Source organism: Capsella rubella, unplaced genomic scaffold (genome assembly GCF_000375325.1).
Source record: "Capsella rubella cultivar Monte Gargano unplaced genomic scaffold, Caprub1_0 scaffold_5, whole genome shotgun sequence".
Classification (NCBI taxonomy): domain Eukaryota; kingdom Viridiplantae; phylum Streptophyta; class Magnoliopsida; order Brassicales; family Brassicaceae; genus Capsella; species Capsella rubella.
In genome coordinates this window covers 5450541-5476522 of record NW_006238919.1, presented here as the reverse complement: position 1 = coordinate 5476522, position 25982 = coordinate 5450541, and the positions used below count along the sequence as shown (strand labels likewise).

Here is a 25982-nt window from a genome sequence, read left to right as displayed (position 1 = left end):
TGTGTAATGAATCAGTTGTGTTTTGTTTTTAATGAATCTGTTGTGAAATATGTGTAATAAATCAGTTGTGTTTTTTGTGTAATGAATTAGATGTATCTTCTGTTTAATGAATCAGACAAGTTTTATGTTTATTGTCCAAGTTGTGTAATGACTCTGTTGTGCTATCTGATATGTGTTTGGATAGTATTGTATTAGTTGTATGAATCAAAATGAGATCCGAGAAGGTGATAATTATCTTGTGTATTGAACTGTATTGCTAAGTCATTCTGTTTTGGTAAGTCACTATGTATTGCTAAGTCATTCTGTTTTGGTAAGTCACTCTGTATTGTTAAGTCATTATAGCTTACTGATTGTGTATTGCCTAGTGAATGTGAATTGGTGGTTTAATATGGTTGGTTTCTGGAATCATGTCTGCTTGGTTTAATCTTGTTGGTTTCTGGTCATCTTCCTGTCTACTTGATTTGAACTTGTTGGTTTCTGGAATCATGTCTGCTTGGTTTAATCTTGTTGGTTTCTGGTCATCTTCCTGTCTACTTGACTTGAACTTGTTGGTTTCTGGTATCATGTCTGCTTGGTTTAATCTTGTTGGTTTCTGGTAATCTTCCTGTCTACTTGGATGAAGATGAATGATGTTGTTTTACAAATTCTTTATAATGATGTTGTTTTACAAATTCTTGAAATCGGTTTTACAAATGTGATACTAGTGTTTCATATGATGCTGTTTGTGATACACGGATCTGATATGATGTTTCTTGTCTCAATTCATAACTATTATCTGATGTATGATGATATGTGTATGAGTTGTATGAATAAAAATGAGATCTGAGAAGGTGATAAGATGTTTACTTCATAATTGGTATAGACATTTATGGTTGATGTTCATATCTTCATTCTTACTTCTGTTAGTTTGTGTTCAGGTGAAGCAATCAATGGGGCAAGATTATTCTTACTCTTGGGATTCATCAGACGAGCAAAGTCACCACAACACAGAGGACACTGTAGAAATGGAGACTGAAGCATACATCTTGATGGATGAAGGTCATAGTGCATATAACATGGTGGATAGAACTGAACCAGAGATTGAGGTTGGCTTCCCCAACCTCTGTTATTGTGGTGGGCAGCCTCTACTGAAGACATCTTACACCCGAAATGATCCGGGGAGAAAGTATGTGTCTGTTTCTGATTTATGTTTCTAATTACATCTTACTTATGAGAGTTTCCAATAAATGAATGGTTTTGTGTTTCCCAGGTACTTCACTTGCGAGAATGTTGGTGATGGAGATATGCATCTCCAAAGTGGTGGGATGTGGCTGTGATGGAAGAGATGACTGAAAGGGCCAGCAGTGGACCTTAAAGAGATGAGAGAACAAGAGAGTAAAAGTGAGGAGAATGTTGTTAAGCTTCAGAAGCTAGTAGAGAAGTTGGGAGATGAGGCAGAGGAGTAGAGTAACATTAAGAATGGTTCTTGGTGTCAGCTTTTGTGTTTTGTCCCTTTTGATTTCAATGGTTTGTTTAAGTAGGATGTGAATTGTATTCTGGCAAAGAATTTTGAGACTTGTTTGATGCTCCCTTGTACTATAGATGGTAAGAACAGTTTTGTTGCAATGAATCGATAGTTATCACTTTATGAGTCACATGAATTTGTATTCTTCTGATAATTGAAAGTGAAGGAATCGATTATTGCAACTTTATGTGACTGTATATTTTTGTTCTTTCTTTGTTCACATGATTTACTAGTCCACTACATGGCCGAGTAACGAATCACATGTGTTTGTATGTTTCTGTCATGACATTCCTATATAATACGGGAATATTTTCAACACTTAATACAACACAATCTATTATCATTTTCTTATGGTCTACTCTCTCTCATTTCCTTTCTACTCTCTCTACTTTTTTAAAAAAATCAATTCAAGCCACAAACACAATCTATACTTTTTATATCGTTCTCTTCTCGTTCGTCCTCATCGACATTATATACTTTTTATAAACTTCTTCTTTACTATTTATTATGGCTTCCTCGTCAAACAATTTTCATTATCATTATAACTCTAATAATGATGATGATTTTGACAAATATTATCAAGACCTATTTGATAATCAAGTAGATGCGACATTGGAAGATATACCGCCGGAAAGAAAAAAACGGACGTATATCGAAAGAAATCGGGAAGAAGGCCACAAACGTTTGTGGAACGATTATTTTTCTGATAATCCTACTTACCCGGATAGGCTATTTCGAAGACGGTTTCGAATGAACAAACCATTGTTCCTCCGTATTGCCAATCGTCTCTCAGCAGAAGTTGAATATTTTCAACCAAAAAAAGATGCAACATTCCGAAATGGTATATCACCCCTCTAAAAATGTACTGCAGCAATTTGACTTTTAGCATACGAGGGTGGGGCAGACACTGTTGACGAATATATACGTCTTGGTCAAACCACGGCTCGTAAGTGTTTGAAAATTTTTGTCGTCGGAATTGTTGACTTGTTTGGCGATGAATACCTAAGGCGCCCTACAGAAGAAGATCTCGAAAGGCTACTTTATATTGGAGAACAACAGGGTTTTCCAGGGATGGTAGAGAGCATTGATTGTATGCATTGGGGGTGGAAAAATTGTCCAACCGCATGGAAAGGTATGTATTCTCGAGGAACCGGAAAGCCAACTATTGTTTTGGAGGCGGTTGCTTCACAAGATCTCTGGATATGGCACGCGTTTTTTGGAGCACCAGGTACTTGTAATGATTTAAATGTTCTTGATCAATCACCAGTATTTAATGACATTATACAAGGTCAAGCCCCTCAAGCAAACTACTATGTCAACGGAAGGGAGTATAACATGACTTACTATCTTACGGATGGTATTTATCCCGACTGGGCGACATTTATTCAATCCATCCGACTACCACAAACCCCGAAACATTATTTGTTTGCAAAACTTCAAGAATCTGCACGGAAAGATGTTGAGCGTGCATTTGGAGTCCTTCAAGCAAGATTCGCCATGGTTAAGAATCCATGTCTTCTCTGGGAAAAAGGAAAAATCGCTTATATTATCAGAGCATGTCTCATACTTCATAATATGATTGTTGAAGATGATCGACATTCATACACTCTCTTTGACGACCAAGAATTCGAAGAAGATGCCCCGGATATAACGTTTTCGAACAATAATGCTACAAATCTCGACGGTATAGGTGTTCGTCGCAGAAGAATATGTGATAAACAAGCACATCACCAATTAAAAGAGGATTTGATTGAGAATATATGGACGAAATTTGGACATCTTCCAAATGATTAAAAACGTTTATAAATTTTTTATCATCTGCATAAAATGTTAAGTGCTTTCATTTCTATTTTTGTATCTTTTTAAGTTTATGTTTTTAATTTTTAAGTTTGTATCTTTGATGTTTCTAATTTGTATCTTTTTTTTGTTATATATTTTTCTTTTTAATAATTATTAAATTAATTAATAAAATTATTAATAAGTTTTACATTATTTTATTATTATAAATTTAAGAACCTACAGGTTCAACCAATAACTATCTAATTTTGTTTGGTTCTTAAAATTAACTATTACATTATTAATATATTAAACATCCACTAAGATGCATCTTTGGGGTTATGCCCATAATGATGCTCTTACAATGGGGGTGTTGAATAAAAATTCAACAGTTGAACCCATACAATGGGGATGTTGAATAGGCTATTGAATCTATGTGGATTAAACGGTGTTGAAAACATTCAACATGTTAAAAAAAACAAGTGAGACCATCGACGCCACATGTTATGCATTTATTGGTTGCACAAGTTTTTGATATTTTTATTTTTCTCCTAATAATTTAAAGTCAATTACTTTAAACTAAATAAATTTATTAATTTTAACTTTATATATCAAAAATCATCATTTTTATACTCTATAGATAGAAACTTGTTTCATTTAATTTGGACATAGAAAAGAAAAACGTATTTAATGGTAAACTGTTAATAGTGTAGAGTGTTGAATTTTACCATTGTAGTATATAAAAGTTGAGTGGGTGTTGAATTATCATGTGGATGAAAGAGAAACTGATGTGGAAGAGATATGAGATGATGTGGAGGATGTTGAATGATAAAACCATTGTTGATAGTCAGAGCCGTCGCTAAAACTTAAGGGTCTACAAGCTGAATTTTTTTTTGGGCCACGTTATTAAAAATAAAAAGTGGAAAAAAACTAATATAAAACCAATTGTATATGTAGTCTTATAGGTTTGAACCTTGGAAAAGACAAATGCAACATTAATACTTAACCACTAGACTACGAGAACTTTGTAAAATTTAGGGTCAAAAAATGTATATAATTTTGAGGGCCACAATCTTAAGTTTCACCACCTTGGCTTCAGAGCCGGCTCTGTTGATAGTCTTACAATGACAAATTAGATATTAAAAGAAAATTAAGTAAGCCATTTTCGCATAATATTTTCCAAAAAAGCAAAGTGACTTTCCTTGGTATTACTTTTTAAAAAGTGACAAATTGTGCTATTATCTCTAAAAATCATGTCACCCTCGTCGTTTCAGCAGGTTTGTTTTTGGTGTGTTATGTTGGGTCTTGATTGGATTGTTTTTCGTTTAGTGGGCTTGTGGCTGGTAAACGCTTTTTAAATCTTTATTTTTATTGAAAATTTAAAGTAAAAAAATATATATATATATAGGGATTATTATACTCTATACCACTTTTATGTGGAAAAAAATTAAAAATGCCAGTTTGCTCTCGATCTTATTGGGAGTGCCATATCCAAAGAAAAAGTGAGGGAAGAATTGACCAAACTATCCTCTGGAAGAGAGAGCTAATTTTCGTGGGTTGTTTTAAAAAAATGAACCGATGGGACACTTTTTGGGCAGAACAGTGAGCACTAATTGGAGAGAGTAACATCTATTATCCAAAGGACAATCAATTTAGTGGGTGTTAAGATAATAAAGTAGATTTGAATTGCTAACAATGGAGGACAAGTGTGAGAGATGTTTTTTGGAAGTGTATGTTGTCTACATAGATCCGAATCAAGTCCATCGGATCTGGTCCACTAGTGTCATATGGAAGTGTATGTTGTCCATGGGATCGCATCTGGTCCATGGGATATATTACATCTAGTCCACGGGACATATTACAGACATCGCATCTGGTCCATAGGATCTAGTCCACGGGATATGGTTTACCGAATCTAATCCATTAGATCTGGTCCACTAGTGTCATCTGCTATGTTGTCTACATAGATCCTAAATAACAAATTTTGTCCATCAATAGATAGAAAATGGAAAGGACAAACGGTAGAGCTTCCAACAAAAATATAAATTGTCTGTATAGTTTACCTGGGCTGAGGAAGGTTGTCTACTGGACTAACTGATGGACATTTTTGTTCTGTAGATCCGATGGACAATCTGTAAAATGAATGTTAGAGGACAAGTTTAATTGGTGGACAGAAAAGAAGTGAGATCTGGTCTACTGAAAATAACTTATCCTTGTGTTGTTTGGAAAAAAAAAATCAATCGATGTTGAATAGAAACGAACAGTCACCTTGGGAGAAAGTGAAGCTTTATGTCTTTTCATTCAGCAGTATCAAAGTAAAAAATGAATTGAGTGAGAAGGGTAAAATCGTCTTCTCGTCATGGATGTGTGGCAAGAGGGAGAATGAATGGAAAAAAATGGCACTCCCCAAAATTTTATTTACTGTACATGTCATTCTGGGCAATTTTCTCTATATATAACATAGAAAAAAAGTTTTTTCTCTTCATGTTAAAAACCATTGGTTTTTAATTCTAAAACTGAAGGCAACGGAAAAAAAATTGACACAATGATATTTAAATTTTGCATTTTATATTAATAGACCTTATTGGGCATTCTCTATAAAATCTCCATCTAATCTATAGCATTTTTTTGCTTTTGCGCTTGTGTATTTTGCCAATTAAAAATAAAATCTTAAAAAAATGCTGAACCGGTCGATTGAAATAAGTAAATGAAGAATCAACGGTCAATCCATGTTTAATAATAGCCGTTAAGCAAACCCGTAATATCTTAAGAGAAAATTGTTGGCTTGCCCTGAACAGTAACAAAACTTCTAAATAATGCCATTTAAAGAAATCTCTTCTCCCGCCTGCCACAAGAGCTTTGTAAAAAGACCAACTTACCCCATTATCTATCTCTTCTTTTTCATCTTCATCTTCATCTTTTTTTTCTTATTCCAACAACACACAGTACCGACGGACGAGATCCGACGGACGAACTCCGACGGACCAGATCCGGCGGACCATAGCTAATTCCGGTGAACTATAACAAGCTCCGTAGACAAGTTTTGGCAGACCAGATGCGACGGACCAGTTCTGACAGAGCATAACTCCAGCAAACGAGTTCCGGCAGACCACAATCAGTTCCGGCAGACCACAGTCCGGCGGACAAATTCATGGGGACCAGATCCGGCAAACCAGTTCCGACAGACGATATCCGATGGACCAGATCTGATGAACCCGAATCGGTATACCAAACTTGTCTATACTACAGTTCTCTTGAAACCACAAATAATTGAGTAGAAGATGAAACAAGTGATGCATCTATGGAAGTATCCATCAACGATCTATCTAGGTGTACACTTTGGATCACACATTTGTGCGTAGATGAACTAGATCCGGTGAACTAGATCCGGTGAACCAGATCTGATGTCTGTAATATGTCCATTTTTGTTTCCTAATTTGTTGTCCATCATACGTGTAGAGTAAAGTATATCTAGTTTTTCATAAACGAACTTGTCCACAATACATATGTTAGATGAATAGAAAAGAAATTGTCCATAATCGAGTGTGAACAAAAATCAAAAAATGTCGACAAAATTTTTTTTGTCTATTGATTAATGTCCGTAAAAGTCAGCTTTTTTTGTCTTCCTTCTTTCCTATTTTTGCAAAACTCACTCAACACTCACTCAACAATACTGAGGGTAAAATCGTCCAAATTTCCCTCTTTGTGGCACATTTTGAAAGACATTATTGATAATGGCATTTCCACAATTTTGAGTTTCCAAAGTGGCATAATACATAAAATTCCCATATCTTAAGACGCTCCGAAATATATACTTTTGTCACAAAACAAAAAATCACTTTTTTTTTCTCTCTTCTTCCAAATTTTTTTTTTTTTCTCTCTTCTTGTTTTTTCCAAGTGAAGAAGAATGCTTCGAAGAACTAGGGGAAGGAGATTCATGTTAAGTAATCTTAAAGATAAGTAAGTATTTCAATTCCTCTATATCGCGAATCTATTAATTTAGGATTTACATAAGTTTTTGTGTAATTGTTCTTATATATGTTTGTATTGATCTAGGGTTTCCTGATTTTGTACAATGGCATGGGTTTGATTTGGTTTGGTTTCTTCCTTTGAATCCTCTCTTTGTGTTTTTTTTTTAAAAAAATTTAGGGTTTTTGGATTTACTAAATTGTTCTTGTGTTGTACAGATCTGTTTGGTTTGATTTGGCGTGAAACTAATACAATCGAATGGGTTCCTTCTCTGTTATTGTGATATGATTTGGTTACTTCCTCTGATCCTCCCTTCGTGTTTATTTTTTTTGGGTTTTTGAACTTAGTAATCGTTCTTGTGTTGTGTTTTACATATCTAGGGTTTTTTTTCTGTTTGGTTTGATTCAGCCTAAACTATTAGGGTTCCTTAATCCCTCCTTGTCTCCGCTTCATCAAGGTATCTCTCTGTCTTAACCGTTTATATTGTGTTTTTGGTTTTGTGAGTTTTTAAACAATCTTCATCAATGTTTTTGTTTGATTTAAGCAATTGACTTTGGTGTCATTGTGATGTTTGGAATCAAGATTGTTTTTGTTTTTGGTTTTGGTTTTGTTTTCTTGATCCAACATTAAAAATATTATTCACTTTGATAAGAATCCAGATCCTTTTTTTGGTTTTGGTTACTTGATATGCAGATTCTTAGTTTTGGAGCTTTTAAATTTTGATGTTTTTGTGTTCTTTCAAAACCCAAAAAAGATCAAGGGCAGATACTAATCTAATAGTGTTTTGTCAGATTCTATATTGGGGACATTGTCAACTGTTGGCTTGGTAGTGCATGTTGGGAATTGGAAATGAGGTTGCGATTTGTTGGATGATCCTACGACTTTATAAGTCTTAAGAGAAAAACATTGGAAGGGAATTGTTGGCTTGGTAGTGCATGCTTGTTGGGGAAAATTATAAGATAAAGAGTCAAATGACTTGAATGGGAATGAGCTAAGAAAAAAGACATGTACAAGAACTAAAGTGTTCTAATATTTTGGTACCCTTGGCTTGGAAAATCATAATGGGAAAGAGCCTTAAGACATTGGAAGGAAACTGTTGGCTTGATAGTGCATGCATGGGTGGGGAAATTTATAAGACAAAGAGTCAAATGACTTTGAATGGGAAATCATAATGGGAAAAAGCCTTTAAGACATTAAGACAAAAGACATTGGAAGGGAACTGTTGGCTTGGTAGTGCATGCATGTTGGAAAAAACTGTAAGATAAAGAGTCAAATGACTTTGATTGGGAATGGGCTAAAACAAAAAACATACAAGAACCAAAGTGTTCTAACATTTTGGTACCCTCGGCTTGGAAAATCATAATGGGAAAAACCTTAAGACATAACAAAAGACATACAAAAACCAAAGTGTTCTAATAGTTTGGTACCCCCAGCTTGCAAAATCATAATGGGAAAGAGCCTTAAGACATTAAGACAAAAGACATTGGAAGGGAACTGTTGGCTAGGTAGTGCATGCATGTTGGAAAAAAACTATAAGATAAAGAGTCAAATGACTCTAAAGGGGAATGAGCTAAGACAAAAGAAATACAAGAACCAAAGTGTTCTAACAGTTTGGTACCCTTGGCTTGGAAAATCATAATGGGAAAGAGCCTTAAGACATAAGACAAAGACGTTGGAAGGAACATGTTGGCTTGGTATAGTGCAGGCATGGTGGGAAAAATATTAAGACAAAAGACATACAAGCTCCAAAGTGTTCTAACAAGGTACCCTCGCTTGCAAAATCATAATGGGAATGAGCCTTAAGACATAAGACAAAAGACATTGGAAGGGAACTGTTGGCTAGGTAGTGCATGCATGTTGGGAAAAGTTATAAGATTAAGAGTCAAATTACTTTGAATGTGAAAGAGCTTTAAGACAAAAGACATACAAGAACCAAAGAGTTCTTAAAGCTTGGTACCCTCGACTTGCAAAATCATAATGGGAATGAGCCTGAAGACAAAAGACATTGGATGGGAACTATTGGCTTGGTAGTGCATGCATCTTAGCAAAAATTACAAGGTAAAGAGTCAAATGACTTTGAATGGGAAAGTGCTTTAAGACAAAACACATACAAGAAATAAAGAGTTCTCACAGTTTGGTACCCTCGGCTTGGAAAATCAATAATGGGAATGAGCCTTAAGACAAAAGACATAAAAGAGCCAAGGGTTCTCAAAGAGAGGCTTAGAAGAATCATAAGACAGAAGGTAAAAGATATGGTGGTGCATGCAAAGTAGAGTAAATAAGATCAGTTATAATTTGTTGGATGGTAAAAACGACCAGCAGAGTAAAAAATGGCTCAGAACGAGACATAAGGAGTCAAAAGACTATGGAAGGGAATGAAATTTAAGACAAAGAGAGAATAGAACCAAAGAGTTCTAAAAGAGGGGCTTAGAAAAATCATAAGCTTAAAGGTAAAAGACTTTGGATGGGTAGTGCATGCAAACTAAAGTAAAGAAGATCATTTGCGATTTGTTGGATGCTAAAAACGACCAGCAGAGTAAAGAAGTCTCGAAACCAAACAGTGAACTCAGAACTTATAGACCAACGACTTTAAAAAGTTGTAAGACAAAGAGACTTGACAAAGAATATGTAGCAGACTTGAGACCAAATAATATATACGAATGAGAGATTTACGTACAATGAAGACTAACAAACTCTGTTTTTTTTTTTTGCAGGTATATGCTTATGTTAAGACTTTGACTAGAGTTCAAGTAGCAAACTTCTTTGACAGATATATTTTTCAAACTTTTTTGTTTTTGTTTTTAATGCGCTTTTCAAACTTGTTAGTAATTAGTTCATACTATCATGTAATCACAAGTAATTTGTTTGTCTTAGTGTTTTTGTATCATCAGGTCTCTTACTCTATATACTATGGAGGAATCTTAGAGTCTCTTGTAGATATTTATTTTGGCATAAGTGCAACTTCTATAGAATTATGATTGTTGTTTCCTTGAATCTTGAAAGTATTTGTTTTGTGTTCTGCTCTAAATTTTTGTCAATTGTTTTAAACATTCTATAATTTTACTTTGGTTCTTTAAACATTACAATATGTGTCTTTGGTAGCATTTTATGAAATAGATGCATCTTGGGATTGCATATACTTGAATGGATTTACTTGAATCTTGAATGGATTTGTTTTTGTATTATGCTCTGAATTCTTGGTGATCAATTCAGACTTGTGAAGTGACATTCTCATACTTATGTATCATACACTGCATGTTTTAGATTCTACTACTTGTATTTTGTTGGCATGGTGTTTATTACACTATATAATGATTGAAATATTTATGTTGTTGCATTCGTAGTGTCTATTCTTTGGTCTGCTGCACCACTGTCGATACGTTCGCGCTCTTACCGAGTCGATGAAACTTGGAACGCTTTTAAATCATTTGGTGTAACTTCTGCAGATTATGATTGTAGTTTCCTTGAATCAAGAGTTTGTGTTATGCTCTAAACCTTTGTTGGTGATTGTTTTATACATGAGAATGGCATTCTAGAAGTACTTTACTTTGTCTCTTGGAACATTTCATTGTGTGCCTAAAATACTTGTAAATGATGTGTCCCAATTCGAACAAGCTAAGTCGAAGAAACTGGACATATGCACACAAGTAAATTCTACATATTCTACAAAATATACCTACTAATTTGGAAAACATTCTCTGCAATCACACACAAAAAAATTGATTTGGTTAAAAATAATTGAAAACAGTTTGGCCCATCACCAAGTGACGAAGATTAAAATCAAGTTAGTGTTTATCTTTATCCTGGTTTTATATGTTTTTTTTTTCCCATAAGTGTTTTACAATTCCACTTACACATCTCGACCCTTTCTAAACTTACAACCATGAATTATATCTAACCCATCCATTTTCTAGACAACAACAGTTTAAGTCCTGGTTTTATATGTTATCAAAATTTTCTAGCATTTTATGTTTTATTTCTTATGATATTACGTAATCTAGTGTATGTTTAATTTTATGATTAGCACATTAGAGTATTTAAGTATTAGGTTTTATGCTTAATTTAAAGAGAATATTTTTTGTATATATATATAGTATTATTAATATTTGTAATATCATATAAAAGTAAAATCAAATATATTTTTTTTTTTGGTAATAAAATTAAATATATTTTAATAAGTAGCTAAATGTATTTAAAATATATTAATAGAAAATTATATAACTTAAGATGAAAATACATTTAATTTTATTATTTGTAAAAAGTAAATTTCGAGATGAGTTAAGATGAAAATTACATTAAAAAAAAATTATAATTCGAGATTCTCAAATTTCTACAAAAAAAAAAGTTAATAATATATTGGTGAGAGAGATTCAATAGAGCACACAAATAGAGAGATTAAATTAAAATCTAAAGGCATAGGAGATCGGTTGATGATTCGCCTCGCTTCTCTTCAATCCTCCTCAAGAGCTTTCTCTCTTACTTCTCCTTTCGTGATTGAAAGCTTCAATTTTTATTTCTGGGTATCTTGCAGCAAAGTGGTTCCCTTCTGATTTCATTTCGTTGCTTTCAACCATTGCAATCGATTCTGAGTTCTGCAAGTCTGATACAAGTCTCTCTATGTTTGCTGTAAATGATTGGTTTTTGAGTTAGGCGTTAGATTTGATTGTAAAGGTCAGATTTTTTTCTGAGATTTGGGAATTAGGTGTATAGTTTGATGGCAGGAAATGGAATACCAACATTGGGTCGTGTAAAGGTTTGTGATTTAGCTCCTAGTGAAGGTTTACCTTCTGATTCATACAAGTTAGCAGTGAGTACATTGTCTCAGTCTCTAGCACAGTACTCTGCAGTCATTATTCAGTTTCCAACTAGTGATGGAGCTCTACTTAGATCTGGTCTTGATTCTGCTCGGCTCTATTTCCATCAGAGAGATTCATATCCAGCTTCTAATGATATGATCCATAGTAATGATTCGCGTGAATGGTGTAAGACCTCTGGTTACTATGCAGATCCTCAGTCTTGGCAAGAGTTTTACGAGTATAGACCTGGTTTGACTCCTGTTGAGGCTACTAATTCTATGGACTTCCCTCCTGCTGCTTTGCCTGATGTATTTGCTTTACTTGGAAAAGCTGCTCGTGTTGTTCTTGATGCTATTGGTTTTTATTTGAACTTGAGAAGTTGTCCGTTTACTGAGATTCTTGATAATGTTCCTTTGAGGAATAAGGAGATTTCGTCTTCTGTGTTATCGGTTTGTTGTTATGGTAGGCCGTCGTTTCATGGAGCACAGCATCATAATTTAACTGAAGACGAGCAGCTTATTTTGTATTCGGACCATGATCACCAGCTAGACAAGAGTCTGATCTCGTTTGTGAAATCAGATAAGGCAGGGTTGCACATCAGGGACATGCATGGGCAATGGGTTTTAGTTGATATGGATCTTGGTCCTCAAGAGGCTGTTGTATTCCCGGGGCTAGCTCTTTACCAGGCTACAGCGGGGTATGTGAGTCCTGCAGTGCATAGAACAGATATAAACAGTATGCAAGGAAGTATAGAAGGGAGGTTCTCGTTGACCTTCAAACTCATGCCAAAATCAATGACCAATCTGAGTTGCTCAGAGATGACAGCAGCAGGTCATGGTGTTGAAGCTCAGTTTCAGCTCCCTGTTTCAGTCGATGACTTCATGCAGAGACCTCACTCAAATGATGAACTCTTTAACAGACAGACTTTGCAAAGCTTCAGCGTCCCTCAATCCCAGGATGGTATATGAGTTTACGTTTTAGTCTTGTAGCTTAATTTCATCTTTATTCTTTCATAGCATTTTCGAAGAGGATTCAGATTGTAGAAAGTCGTAGTTCATAGTTCATGTGATGTTCAGTTACTCCTTATTTTGATCAACAGTAGGTCCTTCCTTATGGTACAGGGTCAATGAAACAGCTGAAAAAGCGGAGGAAGAACGATTCCAGATGCAAACCACTACCACCATCAAAGAGGCTGAGATTAGAGGCACAGAGAGTTCTGAAGGAACGAGTTCAGGAGATTGCAGACAAAAAAGGAATCAAGCTCAGATTCTGCAACCTCAAGGAGTGCGAGAACAACCACAATGTAATGAACAGCCCTTGTGCTAATATTAAAAGGGAGATTGGGTGGCCACACGGAGTTCCATTTGTTCATCCTCACGACCTCCCCAATAAAGCTAAAATCGGTTTCCTTGAGACATATGAACCAGGATGGTCTGAAACACATGACATGGAGCTGAGTCTTTCTGAAAACGCTCAGGGGAACCAACACGTGACTAACTGTAACCATTCTTTCACCCAATAACTCTTGGTACTTGCACTGAAACTTAATTCCGAGGTTACCAGTTCATATATTTTGATTGCAGGATATGAGACGATGAGCGTACCGGTTCTGGTCCCTTGTGTTACTTGACTGTTTCAGGTCAGTTTTCATCTATGGAACAGCAAGAGTAGATAAGCTCAAAACAGTTTATATGTTTAGAGAGCTTATGTTAATTTTTGTAAAGTCTCGCATGTGAGATGATAATGATGGAAGAGCTAGGATGATGATGTACTAGTCTCTCTTATGGTGTGTATGTATGGTGATTGGTTAAGGAATAAAGGTATCGATCTCTGTTTCTTAACAATGGAGATTTGTGAATTACTCTTATATGAATCATTGTACTACATCACTACATTGTGTCTTTGTTTAATATACAAGATCATAGCATAGACCAAAATTCTCATCTATGCACAAAACCATATCATATGGTATTATTCAGTGATTTTCATAAAAAATATTTGAGTTCTTTTGATTGGAAATCGACTGATAATTAATCTAGAATTAGGTTAGAGCTTGGTCAGTGTGTGTTCCATAACATGAAGAATCATCATCCTAAATCATACATTACATAAAGCCGGAACACAGTTTTGTCTAACTTTATCTAACAAATAAATTAAAGCATGTCCGAGCCTCCTGACTGTTGTTGGACCATCTTAGCGAGTAAGATACATCAACACCTCACGCCGAGAGCTGTGTAACGCATCAGAGCATTTTGTGGACAAACAAAATGAAACCTCACACCCTTGTTGTCTCATGCCTCATGGGAGCCGTAAAGAGAATCAACAAATTTCTCCTTCCAAAACTGTTACTTTCTTATCAGTTCCTTGGCGGTGACTGATCTTCAAAGGGAAGTTCAATTTGCATTGCATTCCCGTAAAAGTCTTCCAAGTTGTAGAAGGTCCTTTGTGGAGGTAAGAATAAATGGATCACCACATCACCTGTAAATATATCAATCCACATCAACTTTGACAACCACATGACATATCGAGTTGAGAGAGGCAAGACAGCAATGTAAAAAGAAACTCACCAAAATCCAACAATGTCCATGAATTTGGCTTTACATCTCCATTAGCAACTTTACCGTACTTCTTCTCAGCTAGATCTCTCATCCTCGATCTGCATTCCCGGTTAATAACGAGAAAAGTCAGTTTGCTGTAACTGAAATAGACACCAGTCAAAAAATATCCAAACAGTTCTCTCTACCCAATTGCATCTAACTGAGGCCGCGAAAACGCAGTGGCTATGATGAAAAACCGAGTCCAGTAAACAAGAGGCTTCACAAAGAGAACCTTAATATCTCCAGCTTTCACATCACTCGCAACTTTAGCCAATTCAACAGCAACTGCAACAAACATATAACAACAACATCAAAATCAATATTAATACTATTTCACATTCTTTCAATTGCTAAAGCCAATAGCTTACATGCTAAACTCTCTGCATCATCATCAACCTCAGCAGTTGGAGACTTAACATCATCACTCTTGAACACAACCTTGCCATATTTATTGAACAATTCATCGAACATCTCATCTGTATCTTCACTCACATTCTACACAAGACAATGTTTACAAAGTAAAAAACCAACACAACTTAACTCAGACAAATCCATAACTAGTAAAGGTTGAAACTTTGTAACTAGACCAACCAAAGTTGCAATCTTTCATCAAATTTAATAACTCAGACAAATCCATAACTAGTAAAGGTTGAAACTCTGAAACTAAACCAATCAAAGTTGCAATCTTTCATCAAATTTGTTAGCTCAAACAAATCCATAACTAGTAAAGGTTGAAACTTTGTAACTAAACCAATCAAAGTTGCAATCTTTCACCAATTTGTTAGCTCAGACAAATCCATAACTAGTAAAGGTTGAAACTTTGAAACTAAACCAATCAAAGTTGCAATCTTTCATCAATTTTTGTTAGCTTAGACAAATCCATAACTAGTAAAGGTTGAAACTTTGAAACTAAACCAATCAAAGTTACAATCTTTCATCAATTTTTGTTACCAAACAAACAAACAAACCTTGTAAAGTATCTTCCTTTGATATCACATTACAAATACAAAACCGAAGCAGAGGTTAGAGAATTTGAACGTACCGAGAGAAACCCATCTTCAGCTTCCTTCCCTACAGCAAATCTCCGTGAGTTACTGAGAGAAGAAGTCAAAATTTTGCCTCGGCAACAGCAATGATATGGTGACGGCGAAAGTGAGAATGAAGAAGAAGTCTTTCTGGGTATTTGAGAAGATGAAGCTGGTAATCGAAAATCTCCGGCAAGAAGAGCTCCGGCGACGGTGAGACCGGTGGAAGATGCCATTAAGTTGCGGCAAAGTTTCGAAAACTCTCTCTAGTCGTCGTCGAGAAGCGGATAAGATAATACTATAACCCAATAATAATCCTAAAACCCTTCGCTTCTCTCATAAAATATTAAGTTAAATAATTATATGATTAATTTTTATTAACATATTTATAAATAAAATAATGTGTTTTATTTTATCGAATTTGTCTTCATACAACGATGATTTAATAATAAAACTTAATTAGTTAAAAATATAAATTAGAAAATAAGATGACTTATTGAAAACGAACGTATATTATTTAATCGATACAAAAAAGATTTATGTACTAAAATATTATTAATAATTATGCCAACATTATTTCATTATTTTGAATATTAGACATATTTAAATAAGTTGATCAAATTACAATTATATAAAAAAGAATTATCATGCAATATTCCACTAGTTAAGTCAGAAATAACAATCAAAATACAGTAGTACAATCTTATATACCAAATAAAATTAATAAAAAATATATTTTAAAAATATTGTCCCGCGGTGTACCGTAGGTTAAAATCTAGTTGATTAGTATAATTAGTAATGTCAATGTCAACCATTTACAAAGTTATTTGGTGTTTGAGATTATTCATATGGAAATAGTAACAGTTCAAATTTCAGAGAAAATTAGGATTTACCCCGTGGTACACCACGGGTCCATAATTTAATATATTTGTTTGGTTGGTCATTTTTTTAGTTGATTTATATAGTCTAGTTTTATACGTGTTTATTTCATTTAATTTTACATACTTTTATGAATTTGTATTATAAGTAGATTCATAGATATATGTGGTCAACTCGCAGTACACCACGGAATAATTTTGTTGTAAAACAAATTATATTTTAACTTAACCCGTAAAAATATTTTATTATAGACAACATGTAAGAAAAATATAACCCTATTTATGTAAAGTCAAATCCGTCCAACCATATTTATGTACAATATTATTATATTTTAAAAAATTAGAGTTGAAATATTAATAATACTTTCAATTAAATGTTAGAATATTACGGCATTAGTAAGAGTTTCTATAATATTTTACACCTTTCTAAGAAATTTAAATTTATAATATTTTGAAACTTTTTAAAAATTTAGTTTTCTTAAATATATAACCGGATTAAACAGAATAAATCTTTTAATTTGGATGCCTAAGAAACCAAATTTCATGCTCATTTGTAGTTGGAAACATATTAGTCATATTTATAATGGTTTTGAACTCTTATATAAACATTTTCCCTTTATCAATTGAGTTATATACGTCCGTTTTCAAAAATTTAAATTGCAAAATGTGTGAAAAAATTGGTATTTTTATTATAATATTTTTTATGTAATAATATAAATGGAAAATAAATAAGATTATATAAATATATTGGAGAGAGATTCAAATTATTAGAGAGATATTTTAGGAAATTTTATTTGATGTAATAAATATTTATTTCCAATTTTGAGATTTGCTTGTGATTTAATTACAAAATTTACTTTAAGTTTTGTTATTTATTCAAATGGCAAGTGTTTGATTATGCAAATATTACAAAATAAAGGTTATAACCTAAATTAGATTTTAGTACAAAATGTACTTCAAAAATGTTAAGATAGATGTTACAAGTTACTTACATTTTCTAATAATTATTAGGCTTGACCCTGTGGACAACGTTGTTATTGAGTATGTCAAGATAGAATAGACAATTATGTTCTACTTTATATTTGGTCTATTCTATATTAACTAAGTTAGGATAGTATAGACCATTAGACTCGTCTATACATTGCGTTCTCCACATTCATTGGTTCACTCTTTCATTTTATCTCATATATTATATTCATTGCGTTCTCTTTTCCAAATCTCTACTTTAGGTACTTGAATAATAACTATTTGAGTGGAGGGATCCCTGCTCAACTCTCAAATCTGACAAACTTAGATATTGTGTAAGCATTTTACATTGCACAATAACTTGGAGTTTATTCTCCAAGTAATTTGTATCGGGAGGTCTCTGATCTTCATTTTGTTTGTTCTGCAGGTACCTATCCTACAACAAATTTATCGGAAACAGTATAAGAGAAATATTTAGATTGGAATGAGAATACTATAAACAGTATAAGAGAAATATTTAGATTGGAATGATCGAACGCTTGCCAAATACAATATTCAGTGTTACATTTAGATAATACATACAATTGCCAAGAAATGATAAGACTCAACAGTTACAAAACCGAAACTAGAGGATGATTTAGGGACAGAGGTAGAGAGATAAACACTCACTCTTCCTTTGGAGCAATAAATGTAGGCTCGTAAATACTCCGAGGCATTTGTCTGAACCTCGATAACGCCTTTACCCATCAAACCGTGCCAAAGAAGCGCGCTGGCCAAATTTTTCGAGATCAAGAGAGGTTTATGTTATGACTCACCAATAGTTTATTATGTTGGTTTAGGAATTATGGTTTCAGGTTTATGTACTTGCCTGTAGTAGTCTGCATTGGGAACAAACGTTTCCTTTTTCAAGCAGACCGTTAAAAACCTCCCACCAAAGCTTGTCTGCAGTATACTTTGGCGTTATGCTTTGAGGACATACCGAGCTGGACTAAGTTTATATTTTTCAACTATAGAACTATGAAAAGTGGGTTTTGATTGTGTGATTTGTGTCTTACCAGAAGCTGTTAATGAATGTCTCAGAAACCTTACGGCCACCACTGTTAAACGCTCCTCCAGCTTCTCCAACCCAAGCAGCAGCCTTAAGGTCCATTTTCTTGAATCGTTCGGTTTACATTTGCGAATGTTCCTGAAATCCCGCTCAAGTAATTTGGATCTAGTATCCTATTCACTAGCTTAGGATCATTCCCTGCGATATTTAGTTCAATTTAAAACTAAACGTTTGTGTAGGAATGCTACAAAGATTGACTTAAGTTTTCTTATACAGACCTGGACCAAGATTGTGTATATGATGAGTCATGACATCAAGAACACGCGAAGAAGCTCTGAGTACCATTTAGCATTTAGCTAGCGTCTACATATTACACAATTCCTCTAAACTAGTGTATTGACATAAAATTCACAGTGGGATCTCAAACACACAGAGTATCATATCACTTATTAATAGCTTCAACATCATCAAAACAAAGTCATCTTTGTCTTACATAAGTTATATAAGAAATTATTCGATATGATCTATATATATATATATAGTCATTTCCCTGAACGCGAGCATTTACATGTCAGTTTCTTCTTTTTACACGCAGCTCTACATGTGTAACAGAACTCGTGTTTGCAATGCCTGCCATGAACAAAAACAAAGATTATTAAAGTCAAATCTAGATGAAAAATATAAAACCTGAAAGCTCAATATGTCCAATATTACCATACCTGCAAGTCATTTGTATGCATCCGCCACCATGTTGAACGATGCTCTGACACTGTGGACACTTTTTCCATCCCTGTGTCTTCACAAAAGACTCCAAAAGCGCCGCGTCTGATTTCAGGTAAGACTCTGAGTTCTTGAACTCATCGCACGTCTTCTTGTGGTGCCATGGAACATGACACTTTTTGCAGAAAGACAAGCCGCACTCCTTGCACTTGCGTGCTTCTGACAACTGCCGAGGATTATTATTGCCTAAGTGGCTGTTGAGGTCGAGGTCCGACATCAAAAAGGAACAACAAGGGTTGGGACAATAGACTCTGTCTTTAACGGGGATGGCCTTCTCCTTCTTGCGTTGGATCATAATAGTAATAGCATTGTCATCAGCAAAACCTCTGCAATCCTCTGGTACAAGATCGTTCTCGCAATCTGGATAAGGGCAGATTGCTGTGTTCCCACGTAGGATTTGTTCAGATGAGAAAGGCTTCCTCATGCACGTAACGCAGATGCGGTGGAAGCAGCCTTGCACCTCAAACTTATCATTAGGTGAAACGTTACCGTAGCAGACTAGACAAGTCTCATGCTCTGTGTCTCCTTCAAACCAATTAGTTTGGGAAGATGTAGCATCTCTTGCTAGTTTCAAGTTGTTATTATCCATGGACATTAAAAACAAAATCTGTAGGAAAAACAAAACCAAAGTGGATCGGATGATACGAAATCGGAAACTAAGAAAACCCTAAACCTAGAATTATAACTTGAAACCTAAACCCACTTGAAGCCAAATCTTGAATCAAAGCTGAGACACGTTGATCGATTCAAGCAGAGGTGAGATTGGTTGTTACGCTGAAGAAGAAAAGTGATTCTCATTCATCTTAATCGATTCAACATGTACACGAAACTTTCTAATATAGGTAGAGAGTTTTAGTCACAATGACTAAACCGGGACTAAACCGGGACTAAACCGGGAATGAAATAGACCCGGTTGCAGAGCTTTTATTGAATATATCTGCTAGCTGTAGTTCTGTATTGACATGTAGAGTCTTTTGACAAGGGCACTGGTGACTGCATCTCTTACTTTTATGACAAGCTAATTCCAGATGTTTGGTTCTTTCATGAAAAAACAGCATTATTGGCAATATGAAAGAGGTGGAAGATGTTACATCTGTGGTATCCAAGGATCAAGAAGAGATTAATATACCAGAGATCAGTGAAGTGCCTAAGCCACAAGGTGCTACTTTGAGACGTCATTCGACTGGAACAATGGGTAAACCGCAGGTCCAGTCCCGTTGTTAAAAAGAAACAGAGAGTACTCTGAGTGGTTCCTCTGTTGTTAAAAAGGTTCCTGGCTTGAGAAATGAGAAGTCAAATACTGGGGAAGGTTTCAAGGGTCAGTGGCGCCGGAAGTTGTAAGGTTTCTGCTCCAAAGAATGTGGAGAAGGCAAAGACTTCCGACAATTAAGAGTGAAGATGTAAAAGAGAAGACTGTGTGTAATGTTGAATCTAGCAACAAAGATGTTGAGAGTGAGAAGAAAGAATCATCTGAGAACAAAGCCATGAGAAGTGGACATAAAAGCTTGACTACTCTCCTAAACGTGGTTCTAGTCCCACTAAGCCAGTACCGGTTTGATGACTAAGAAAAAAGAAACTGGTTCTGCAGACCTTGAAGCCGAGAAAAAGATTAGGCCTAAGAGGACAGGAGTAAAGATGACTCTAGCTCATCAGCTATCTTTCAAAAGAGGAAAGGTTCTTGAGCCGAAACCTGAAAATTCTTCTCCAAGATGAATCAAGTTCAGAAAAAGGGCTGTGCAGGAGTTGAAAACGCAAACCGAAGGACGTTGTTCTGAGGCATCCAAAAGTAGAAGGGAAGAAGAAGATGATTACATTGTTAAACAATGTGATTGAGGAGACAGTGAATAAGGTCACAAAGGTGAGAAAGAACAAAGTGAAAGCTCTTATTGGTGCTTTTGAAACTGTTATCTCTCTTCAGGACACTAAGACATCTCAAAAACCAGGTCGAAGCAAGGCCACCACATCTGCGTCTAAAGTTATATTAACATACAAGATTTTAAAACTTTAAGAACATATTTTAAGAGGAAGAGAGCAAGAGAGAGAGATAATTTTCTTGTTACTGTCCTCAAAATAGCAAAAGTGTTTATAACTTACTTTGACCATTACTGAATGTGAAGCTTTCAAGTTTTATCTTTGCATGTATTTCAACAATATTTCAAGAAGTATATATAGGGATCAATAATACTCGCTATATATAGACTAATCTCTTTTCTCGTGATTCAAAGAACTTGAGAGGGCATACCTTTGAAGAAGTCTGATCAGACTGTTGTCTATAGATCGCTGCAGCCATTTTATTGTTAGAGATCCATATTCATTGTCTGCAGCATCATGGCCAACAACAGTGAGCTCTAAGATTTTTATATCTCTGAACACCTTTCTCGGAAACACTTAAAGAAGGTTTTACCTGTGCGAAAAAGGCGCTGTACGGGTCAGTTAAAGCAGCTGAAGAAGTGTTGGTGCAGTCTCTGTTAGCCATAGGAGGGATCATCAATGGTGGAGGAGGAGGAGGAACTAAACCTCCATAAGCATTGCCACTGAAGAAGTGTTGGTGCAGTCTGAAACTGTTGCTGTTTTTGAAGAAAATAGTTTTTAATAAACTACCAAACAAATCCTCCACATTAGAAGAAAATAGTTTTTGATATAGGCATTTGGGCATGACATTAAAGGTAAACTCCATTTCATGCTGTAAGTGTTTTAACAAATTCGTTTTCGCATAAACAATTTTATTCAATATTTCTATGATCACAAATTTTTTTTTTAATTTGAATGAATCTTATATCTTTTATAACTTTTGCTTAATTATGATCTGTTTTTTCAGCAGTTTATTACGAAATACCTTTGGGAAAGTATTAAGTTGTGTGATTAATATTTTTCTTTAATAATAGATATAAGCAAATATTTGATTGAAAACTGGGACTTGCCTTAGCAAGAGAAGGTTTGATAAAGGCTTTATTTTGATTTTCACTGTCGTCATCTACTTTAGACACACAATATAATGAAATAACATGATGAGATAAATATGCATCCAGAGATCATTTGTGGTTTAGGGTGGAGAAGGGAGAAGAAAGTCATCTGTTGGCTAAAATTTTCAGGCGATGAAAATAGTAGTAGCTAATAGGCTTGACCAAAATCTAACCTTAATCGTATTTTTAACCGTAATTGTATAAAACGGTTAAAAATTATAACCGTTAACCGTAAAAATAAATCAGTCACGGTTATAAAAAATTAACCGTAACCGTATAAAATCGTTGGTTAACCGTACGGTTAAACCTTTAATAAAAATTATTTCATTAAAGCAATATTTTAGATGGTTAAATGTGTAAACTAGTAACTCTAATCAACTCCACTACTCATTTCCATAAATTAAATCAAAAATAATTTAATTTAGATATTTGTAATTATGGTTGATTAAGCAAAAATCATTACTATAAATATTTGAATCATATAATTACATATATTTCATATTATAAATAAACATTATTTGATATGGTAAGAAGATATAAAATTTTGCCTATAATATTATTTATATCATAATCATCAAATTACACTACAAGAAAAACGCTTATTTCCTACGGGCGGTAGCGTGAAAAAATGGTAGGAAACAGCTGTTTCTTACGATATTCCTACGAAAAAAATGATAGGAAATCGCCCGTAGGAAATCGTAAATGGTAAGATATTGGTAGGAAAATTTCCTACCAAAACCGCGCTGAAGGAACTTTTGTAGGTTTATTCGTAGGAATCACGAAGGGTATTTATGACCGTTTTCCTTCCTATTATTCGTAGGAAACGGTTTCCTTCTAATTTCCTACGAAATTATTCCTTCTAATTTCCTACGAAATCATTACTTCTAATTTCCTACGAAACTATTCCTTCTAATTTCCTACAAACTTTCCTTCACTTTTCATTCGATATTCCTTCAAAATTTTGTGGTAGGAAACACTAAATAAACAATTTATAAAATGGATTACTAATTTATATTTGCAGATTGTTGTTACTGCAACGATTTAAATCAATTACTAATTTTAAAAAATGAGAAAAAAATATGTAAGACGAAATTTACATACTTCCTTCTGCATCTAATCTGAATTTCGGGATTTGACCTTTACCGTTAGGTAAGACATGAAGATGAGGGCGGTTACATACCAGGGGTAAGTCTTGTCTCGACTTGATATTGTCTTTTGTCTTTCCTGGGACATTTAAAACAGTATTGATTAAGTTGTCGAAGAAATTCTTCTCAGTGTGCATGACATCAAGACAGTGTCTTAACAGGAGATCTTCCCAATACGGCAACTCGAAAAAAACACTATGCTTGTGCCAGTTCTGATACTCTCCATAACCATCAACTGGTACATGCCCATTTCCACCGCACTCTGTTGTTTTTTCTGCACCAAAATCCCTAAGTTGCGTTAAAACATTATAACCATCTACCTCAGGCGGTGGCGGGTCATTCACAACTCTATTCTTTGTGAACATCTTTTTGTTGCGGCGATAAGGATGCGATGAAGGGAGGAAGCGCCTATGACAGTCAAACCAACTTGTTTTTCTACCATGTCTTAACTGGAATGCATCAATGCTATCTTGACAATATGGACATGCTAATCTTCCATGTGTTGTCCATCCTGATAACATTCCGTAAGCAGGAAAATCGCTAATGGTCCACATCAGCACCGCTCGCATCGTAAAATTTTGTTGCCATGAGACATCATAAGCTTGAACTCCATGCTCCCATAAGACTTGTAACTCATGAATCAAAGGTTGTAAGAAGACGTCTAGGGATCTCTTTGGGTGTTCTGGACCAGGAACAAGTAAAGACAGAAATAGAAACTCTCGTTTCATGCACAACGATGGAGGCAGATTGTAAGGTGTGAGAATAACTAGCCACAGAGAATATTGTCGTCCATGCTTTCCAAAGGGGTTGAAACCATCTGTACAAAGTCCCATGTAGACGTTCCTACTTTCTTCTGCAAAACTTGGATACATTGTTTGAAAATGTTTCCATGCCTTAGGAGGGATGGGCAATCTGACCTTCAGGGTTTGAATGCTCGTGGTGCCATCTCATAGCTCCAGCTGTGCGGGGTTGTTGATATAGTCGCTTCAACCGATCTGCTATTGGTAAATACCACATACGCTTAAATGGCACTCGAGACCTTCCACCAGTATTTTGAAACCGCGGCTTCCCACAAAATCGACAAGCTATGTAGTTTGCGTCTGATTGCCAGTAAATCATACAGTTGTCGATGCAAACATCGATCATTTGATATGGCAAACCGAGACCAGCAACAAGCTTTTCAAATTCAGTATAAGAAGCTGGTGAGATGTTATCTTCGGGCAAGATTTCTTTTATGAAATCTGCCCAAGCATCTACACAATCTTCAGGTAAATTGTAATCTGTCTTTATATTCATCATTCTTGTTGCAGCAAATAAAGGAAAATGACCTTCCTTACAACCTTCATATAATTTACTCTTCGAACTATCTAGCATATCACAAAACTTTTTAGCTTCTACATTTGGTTCTTCTACGGCATTCTCAAGTTTTGAATAGGCATTCATATTTTCTCTATAAGCATCATGAACCATTTGAGTTGTACCTACCTCTTCTTCTCTAATCATATATTCTTCTACCCTCTCTGCTGCATTTCCACTAGAACTACCCACATCGAATGCATCTTTTTCCCCATGATAAAACCATGTTTTGTAACTTGACATTATCCCATCTCTATAGATATGACTCCAAACTAAATCCTTATCGATAAATTTTGTATTGTTACAACAAGGACAGGGACAAAACATCATACCACTTCTCAAGCAGCGTTCTTGATTCATAGCGACGTGCATGAATTCGGTAAGTCCAGCTGCATAATCCCTCGTCAGCATGCCGTTGGGATAAAATCTTTCTTTGTCTAACCATGACCGAAAATAGTTCATAGAAAATATTAAAAAGATTTCTCGTGAAATATGAAAAAATAATTTAGAAATATAAAAAAAAATCTCTGAACTTTCTTTAAAAAAGCCCTCACTCGTAAGTCGTAATAGAATATAGAGAAATGCGTGAAACTTGCTCGTTTGTGTGATTATCATAACAAACGTTCGACCCTTTATATAGCCACAAAAATCTCTGTTTCCTACCAAAATATTTACTGTTCCACCAACCACACTTATTTCTCAACTTGCGATGCATTATCAACTTACCACCCACTAGATTATCAACTTGTTATCATCTTGTCAACACCGACTAGTAACCTTCGAATTTCCTACACATTTATTTCCTCCCAATTTCCTACTACCTGTATTCCCTCCATATATCTTTGGTTTTCCTACGACGTTTCCTTCCATATTGATGGCGAAGGTATTTAGAAGGAAATTTTCCTACTAATTTCTCTCCGCGCGTTTTCCTTCTTTCTCCCTTCTTTATTCCTTCACGGTTTCTTACAAAACTATTAATTAAAAGAATTTGGTAGGAAATTTTCCTTCCACTTTCTGACACATATTCTCGTAGCAAATGTCTCTTACTTTTTCCTACCACACTCCATCTTCGTCATAAATGCAAAGTTTTACCGTAGGTAATTTTTCCTACCAATATATTTGAAGGAATTTTCGTAGGATTTCGACCTGTTTTCTTGTAGTGAAATAATCGTAACCGTA

The 25982-nt window shown here is 34.9% G+C and overlaps 5 protein-coding genes, 1 long non-coding RNA gene and 1 pseudogene across 7 annotated transcripts; 4 read left to right on the top strand and 3 right to left on the bottom strand.

Annotated features, from left to right (window-relative positions):
- Positions 1–1985: 1985 nt before the first annotated feature.
- LOC111830686 (putative nuclease HARBI1) lies at positions 1986–3298 on the top strand. Its single transcript, XM_023783280.1, is given in 1 exon segment — positions 1986–3298. A coding segment is annotated over 1 exon segment (1287 nt). The 5' UTR covers positions 1986–2011.
- A 3829-nt stretch (positions 3299–7127) lies between these two features.
- LOC111830704 lies at positions 7128–8331 on the top strand. The gene is made up of 4 exons (XR_002834038.1): positions 7128–7240; positions 7337–7374; positions 7468–7706; positions 8041–8331. It is a non-coding gene; the product is annotated as an uncharacterized LOC111830704 (long non-coding RNA).
- A 3307-nt stretch (positions 8332–11638) lies between these two features.
- LOC17886035 lies at positions 11639–13912 on the top strand. Of its 2 annotated transcripts, XM_006290951.2 has the most exons (3): positions 11639–13005; positions 13167–13544; positions 13629–13912. In XM_006290951.2, coding segments are annotated over exons 1-3 (1422 nt in total). In that variant the 5' UTR covers positions 11639–11963; the 3' UTR covers positions 13631–13912. The 2 variants fall into 2 exon arrangements, with proteins under 2 accessions (XP_006291013.1, XP_006291014.1); XM_006290952.2 differs by lacking the exon at positions 13629–13912 and having other exon boundaries at positions 13167–13622.
- A 139-nt stretch (positions 13913–14051) lies between these two features.
- On the bottom strand, positions 14052–15962 carry LOC17886316 (protein Iojap, chloroplastic). Its single transcript, XM_006291731.2, has 5 exons — positions 15685–15962; positions 15011–15137; positions 14789–14927; positions 14613–14701; positions 14052–14523 (listed from the first exon to the last, which is right to left on the bottom strand). Exons 1-5 carry the CDS (start codon positions 15901–15903, stop codon positions 14402–14404), a joined length of 696 nt encoding a protein of 231 aa, XP_006291793.1. The 5' UTR covers positions 15904–15962; the 3' UTR covers positions 14052–14401.
- A 3139-nt stretch (positions 15963–19101) lies between these two features.
- Positions 19102–19934, bottom strand: LOC17884669 (probable E3 ubiquitin-protein ligase RNF144A). The gene is made up of 2 exons (XM_006292138.2): positions 19279–19934; positions 19102–19189 (listed from the first exon to the last, which is right to left on the bottom strand). Exons 1-2 carry the CDS (start codon positions 19932–19934, stop codon positions 19102–19104), a joined length of 744 nt encoding a protein of 247 aa, XP_006292200.2.
- Positions 19935–20407: 473 nt separating this feature from the next.
- LOC111830622 lies at positions 20408–21347 on the top strand (annotated as a pseudogene).
- A 2994-nt stretch (positions 21348–24341) lies between these two features.
- LOC111830621 lies at positions 24342–25265 on the bottom strand. The gene has a single exon (XM_023783106.1). The coding sequence runs from the start codon at positions 25263–25265 to the stop codon at positions 24342–24344; it is 924 nt and encodes a 307-aa protein (XP_023638874.1).
- Positions 25266–25982: the final 717 nt, after the last annotated feature.

Coding starts and splice junctions, on each gene's coding strand:
- LOC17886035 (XM_006290952.2), top strand. CDS start 11,964: ATGGCAGGAAATGGAATACCAACATTGGGTCGTGTAAAGGTTTGTGAT. Junction 13,006..13,166: donor CGTCCCTCAATCCCAGGATG/GTATATGAGTTT, acceptor CTTATGGTACAG/GGTCAATGAAACAGCTGAAA.
- LOC17886316 (XM_006291731.2), bottom strand. CDS start 15,903: ATGGCATCTTCCACCGGTCTCACCGTCGCCGGAGCTCTTCTTGCCGGA. Junction 14,928..15,010: donor TGATGCAGAGAGTTTAGCAT/GTAAGCTATTGG, acceptor TGTTTGTTGCAG/TTGCTGTTGAATTGGCTAAA. Junction 14,702..14,788: donor CCTCAGTTAGATGCAATTGG/GTAGAGAGAACT, acceptor CCGGGAATGCAG/ATCGAGGATGAGAGATCTAG.
- LOC17884669 (XM_006292138.2), bottom strand. CDS start 19,934: ATGTCCATGGATAATAACAACTTGAAACTAGCAAGAGATGCTACATCT. Junction 19,190..19,278: donor TGCATACAAATGACTTGCAG/GTATGGTAATAT, acceptor TGTTCATGGCAG/GCATTGCAAACACGAGTTCT.
- LOC111830621 (XM_023783106.1), bottom strand. CDS start 25,265: ATGAACTATTTTCGGTCATGGTTAGACAAAGAAAGATTTTATCCCAAC.